The sequence below is a fragment of the Lathyrus oleraceus genome, chromosome 3, assembly GCF_024323335.1.
Source record: "Lathyrus oleraceus cultivar Zhongwan6 chromosome 3, CAAS_Psat_ZW6_1.0, whole genome shotgun sequence".
NCBI lineage: Eukaryota > Viridiplantae > Streptophyta > Magnoliopsida > Fabales > Fabaceae > Lathyrus > Lathyrus oleraceus.
This window is the reverse complement of record NC_066581.1, coordinates 56,475,684-56,481,108: the sequence shown is the minus strand read 5'-3', so window position 1 is coordinate 56,481,108 and position 5,425 is coordinate 56,475,684. Positions and strand designations below refer to the sequence as shown.

Here is a 5,425-nt window from a genome sequence, read left to right as displayed (position 1 = left end):
TCTTTCCTTGTAAGACTCAGCCTCCGTATACGCAACTTGTTCTTTGGATGGGTTTGATAAGACCTCACGTTCTATAGCCTTGTGTTTAATTTTGAATGATGAGTCTTTAGATGACACTTGCTTATATTATGTCGATGCGATCCGTTGAAATGGTGTTTCAATTTAGGGGAAATCTTTGAGTGCTACCTTAGCACTGGCAGCATCTCTCATCCTCTTACTATGTCTGCCAGTTGTAAACAAATAAGTTGTGTATGAGTACAAAGAAAGAATATGTCTTTGTTCTTGCATATCTCGATATGTTGATCCATGCTTTATACGATCTGAATCAAATATCTTCGAATTGTTTCTCTAACCACTATTTATCATTAACTCTTGCAAATCTTACAAACCCAAAAATTCTTCCAACCTCATTTCTTCTCTTTGCGATATACACGTCTACCACTCTACCTCATTTAACAAATGATCCCTTCATCTCAAACTCATTGATGTTTGCCGGTAGATTTTAGGTAGCATGTAACTGTTCCATCTTTTGTTGTTGAGTATCTATTGAGCTCAATAATCCTATTTAACACCGAAACCTCTAAAAAAGACGTATCCGTGTCTATGCCAGACACCTACACCGATACTTGTTATTACATTTAATTTATTTATTTTTTCAAATTATTAGAGGTGTCGTCGTATCAATACCGGTGTCGTGTTTTGGAGTATCCGTACTTCGTAGGTTAATCAATCAAATTCGATTACTCTCCTTATTCTCGAAGTCACTAATGTCCAACTCTCCCTCTTCCATCTTCTTTTGGAGGGTTGTATAAGCCTTGGAGTGGGGCTATAGTCGTACTACTCTCTTATTTACCGGTCCTAACTCCTTACACGCCTCATTCGTCTTTATCTCATAGCATACACTGTCTTTAAGTTTATCATACCTAACAACAAAAACAACCCTCTCTGTGTAAACTAAACTCTTCTTTTCTACCACTTTCTCTCTCCCTTTCAAATTTGAACTCAAAAGAAAATGGGTACAGCTACCTTCGTCGATATCCTTCTTGCCATCGTTCTCCCACCTCTTGGTGTCTTCTCCAAGCTTGGCTTAGAAGTAAGTGAAACCATCTTTCTTTTCAAGGATTATTTTTGTAATTTTATTCATGTTTCATTAATTGTTTGTTGTTACTATATTAACATAGGAGGAGTTCTGGATCTGTTTGATTCTCACTCTTTTTGGCTATCTTCCTGGAATTCTCTATGCTATTTACATTATCACTAAGTGATTCATCATCTTCCTCTATGTAACCCTTCTATTTCCCTTTTGTAAGTACCTTTTTTCTCTCTAAGTGTCTTAAACTTTGAATGCTCTACTTATACCTTAAATAAAAGGTCACGTTGGTGTTGCGGTCACGTAATAACTTTTGCAATTTTTAATAATACAAATGTTACGACTTATATAATACCGAGATCTCTAAAAGAATTATGTCTGTATTAATGTCGTCGTATCAGTGCGGAAGTCATTTTTTTTGTGTGTGTGTTTGCACTAATTTTGGTAATCACGGTATTTAACATAAAAATAGTATCGACACATGTTAATACCGTTTTGTCGCTATGTCGCTGCAGTTTTCTAGGTCGCGAACTTTTTTAAAACTTGGGCTTATGTCATGCTTTTCTTATTTGAATAATAACTTTTCACACTATTATAATTGTTAACTAACTGATTTTTCTTTTAGATCTAAGTATATGGCTTTTATAATTGTTGCATTTTGTTTAGTTAACTTTCCTTCTATTGACAGTGAAAATATTCGACTTTTTTTTGTTTAACAGGTGGATCATGAATAATTTTCAGGGGTGTCATTCATGTCTTTCATTTCAGAATCTGGTTTCTTGTAAGATTATTCAGTGATGTATGGACAAAAGTTGTTCTTTTTTATATCTTTTCAATGCGATATTCCTTTTTTTCCCACTGTTTTTAACTTGTTGTCTTGGTTTGAAATGAACTCTATGTAATCTTGTTCATGTATCTTTTCACTTTAATTTTCATTAAATACGTTCAAGGTGAAACGATATATTCCGGCAAAAATATATTCACTATTACAACTCTTAAAATGGGTGGATACATATACCCTTTTAATCAATTCATCCATGTGCACTACTTACAAAAATGCTATCACATCTTATCATAGTTTTAAATTGTGGTTGTGGTTGGAGCTGTTGGTATTGTGATTGCGGCAATTGCGTTTGTTAAGATGTGCATTGTAGCCGTTGCGCTGTGAACTTTTATAGATAAGTGTTTTAAATACAATATTGAAAAACATTTAAGGTTAAGTTTTTTTTATTGTATAGGAAGTAAATTGAGTTTTACGATACTAATATTTTGATTTTGATAAAAATATTTGAAGAGTCATGATTGGAACTGTTTGATATAGTTTCTAATATAGTTGGAGATATAATTTTAAAATCACACCGCAATTGCGGTCCGATGCGGTTACAGAGGCAACGATTTAAAATCACGACTCTTACTCTAATAGAGTGAGAGAGAATTAAGAAAGATTCTTAACATACAATGCTCTAGATCTCTCCTTTGCCTAATTAGCTATTCCTTTGGAGTATGGTGAACCTTCAAGCATGCATTTGGGTTAGACTATCTTCCTTTTCAGTCAGGTCTGTGGCATGTCTGCTTTAAGGGAATTGCTCTCTAAATTGAACACCCGCCACCTTAAAAGGTTAAAATAGTCTTTAGAATTTGGAAGATACATATTTTTTTATACATTCCTCAGCGTAAAATTAAAAATCACGTTTATTTTGTCAAAAATTTATCCGAAGATGTATCTTCGCAATAACTTAATTTAAAACTCAGTGAATATGCATCACTAGAATGTGTTCGGTTAAGTCAACCCAAAAACAATTGTAGAATGATGAAAAAACAAAACAAATTAACATTCAAATACTTAATATTACATAGATAATCGTTAACATAAATTTAACATTATATTTCATTATAAACGAGTTATTCATGACATTACAACATCCTTAGAATATCTTCGGTCGATCTTGCAATCGTCACATCCACTTCAATCGGATCATTTGATGGATAACGGTAAAATGTACTCTACATAACCTTTAAATCTTCATTCGTCTTCAGTTCAAATTTAATGAACCATATATTTACTTTATCGTCGATCGATGATGAACGATACTCGAGCTTAACAACTCTTCAATTTTGGATATCACAGTTATTCAATTTGGATTTCAGATCGACGAGAGGTGTATCCTCGGAGACTCTAAACTGAAGCGCAAAATTTGCGCCATTGAAATTACAAAAATATGCAAGATGGAGATATGTATTCATTCTGCCATGTTGTATTTTTGTAAAGGACATGGGACGAGAGACTCCCTTATTTATACAAGTTTTAGATCAATGTAGACCTTAGAAACATTATCCTCTCATCTGAGCATATTTCGAAGATGCATATCCGGAAACACCCGATATTTTTACAAATAAGGGTGTTTACGGAGATGCACGTTTGTAAAGTATATTGTGTAGCTGTTTTTACCATTAAAATGGAGCGTGTCCGGAGATACATATTCGGGATCACTCCCCTTAGTATTGTTCATATAGACTAGTATATATGCTTGGCCAATTTCTGAAACAGAAAAGTGTCAAAAAAATTACATTAATGAATAATATGCATAACATAAATCTCAAATTGAATCAAGATTACATTATTAACAATATTATATACAATAAGCGAGTTACATTGTTAGAAAAAAACTAAAATGCATAAAAATATATGTTACCACCTAAATCTATATTTATTGGTGATTCCTTCTCTGATATTTCCTTATTTGATTCTCTTTCAATGTAACTTAACTTGTTAGACTCTTCCATTCTTTCCAGAAAGTGATATGACCAAGTTTCAGTCTCTTTTGTGAAATGTGGCATCCACTCCGGTGATGTCTTTGGTATAGGACACCCCGATTTTAAATAAACTTGAACAAAATATTGTGTTTTTGAAAGCCATCCAATACACATGATACGTCCAAATGGATTTTGAGGTGGCATACTCCGAAGTAGAAAAAATGCTTCCGAGAAACTATATCGTGTCAAATCAATACACACCCAATCATAAGCATTTGCAATAAGATGTCTCATTTCAGGGAAACACATCCACTTTTCATATGGTACCAGACCACTAACACAAGGAACAAGAGCATTGAAAATTGTATCGTAATGTTATTTTTTCACGTATAACCTTGTGTATGATTCTCTATGCGTCTTCAACTCATGTATAAGATAATTGAGGACAAATTAGTGGTCTTCCTCTTCTTTATCGAGCAAACCTGAAACAGATCGAAAACCATATTTTTCATCACTTTCAACCTATAATCCGCTCAATGTGTTATGAATAAAAAGCGGCATCTTTTTAATGTGGGTAATTTTTGGTAACGACGATGGGGGAGATAGTTTGCTAATGCGAACACCCTTGAAATTTTTTTTTTTTTTGATTTAGGAGTTGGAGAATCTGGAAGGTGTGAGTCAACATGTTCAAAGTAAGAAGGAGACCGCTTTGTACAATTGTCACTCTCGGTCATTGATGACTTTATTAGCAAGTGTACTAATTCGGTCAAAGTAATAAAATAATTCGTCTCTGTAGGGGTTGAGAATTTAAATATGGTGATACTAATGCGATTTAAAATAAATAAAAAGGAGAGTTTTCAAATATGATTGATACGAAAAATAAGCACGAGAAAAAATTCAGAGTAAATTTTCGATAAAGAAGAGCGATTAGATCTTTTTTCGAATCCTATAATTTTATATGTGGATGAATGTGTATCACTTTAATAACAATTACGCTATAATTTTTCGGCGAATTAAAAAGATCACTGCACCTAATTCTTTGATGTACATCTCACTAATTTAGACAATAATTATCTAATTCTTTAGGCGAATTCAAAGTAAATCTAGGCGTTTCTAAGTTCGATAATTCTATAACCACAACTTCTAATTACCTATTACTAGTTAATCACTAAGTTGAAGAATTTCTCTAATTGAGTTCGGTAGACTTTTAAGGTCAATAATCTCTAGTCATCTAAAATGACTTCAAATGCTCGTCAACATGCAAAGAGCAGTAAGAATAAGAACAATTGAATAATAGTTATAAAATAAAATTATTCAAATAATCTCAAATATTCATATGATCCAATAGAGTATAATTATGTTTATCTCTAAAGAACTATTCAAAAGTAGCTTAGCTACTCATAGTTAAACAGAAAATTACCATGAGTTGATAAGAATAACTCATGAAAATAAAACAAAAATAAGCTCTTCAATGGATTCCATGCTCTCCAAAATCGCAGTCAAATGCTCATTGTTGTCCCTTCCCTGCCTAGAATTCGTAACCCTAAAAAGATTAGCAAATTTCCCTTTGTTGTCAGAATC

General features: G+C 32.9%; 2 protein-coding genes across 2 annotated transcripts; one reads left to right on the top strand and one right to left on the bottom strand.

Annotated features, from left to right (window-relative positions):
• The first annotated feature begins 778 nt into the window (after positions 1 to 778).
• On the top strand, positions 779 to 2,120 carry LOC127132499 (hydrophobic protein RCI2B). The gene is made up of 3 exons (XM_051061454.1): positions 779 to 1,093; positions 1,182 to 1,305; positions 1,810 to 2,120. The coding sequence occupies exons 1-2, from the start codon at positions 1,013 to 1,015 to the stop codon at positions 1,263 to 1,265; spliced, it is 165 nt and encodes a 54-aa protein (XP_050917411.1). The 5' UTR covers positions 779 to 1,012; the 3' UTR covers positions 1,266 to 1,305; positions 1,810 to 2,120.
• Positions 2,121 to 3,477: 1,357 nt separating this feature from the next.
• LOC127129635 (uncharacterized) lies at positions 3,478 to 4,138 on the bottom strand. Its single transcript, XM_051058786.1, has 2 exons — positions 3,784 to 4,138; positions 3,478 to 3,629 (listed from the first exon to the last, which is right to left on the bottom strand). Exons 1-2 carry the CDS (start codon positions 4,136 to 4,138, stop codon positions 3,478 to 3,480), a joined length of 507 nt encoding a protein of 168 aa, XP_050914743.1.
• Positions 4,139 to 5,425: the final 1,287 nt, after the last annotated feature.

What these genes read in the sequence shown, in the direction of transcription:
- LOC127129635 (XM_051058786.1), bottom strand. Translation starts at nt 4,138, where the DNA reads ATGAGACATCTTATTGCAAATGCTTATGATTGGGTGTGTATTGATTTG. An exon ending in AATAAATATAGATTTAGGTG is followed by an intron (nt 3,630 to 3,783) that starts GTAACATATATT and finishes TTTCTGTTTCAG; the next exon opens with AAATTGGCCAAGCATATATA.
- LOC127132499 (XM_051061454.1), top strand. Translation starts at nt 1,013, where the DNA reads ATGGGTACAGCTACCTTCGTCGATATCCTTCTTGCCATCGTTCTCCCA. An exon ending in TCTCCAAGCTTGGCTTAGAA is followed by an intron (nt 1,094 to 1,181) that starts GTAAGTGAAACC and finishes ATATTAACATAG; the next exon opens with GAGGAGTTCTGGATCTGTTT.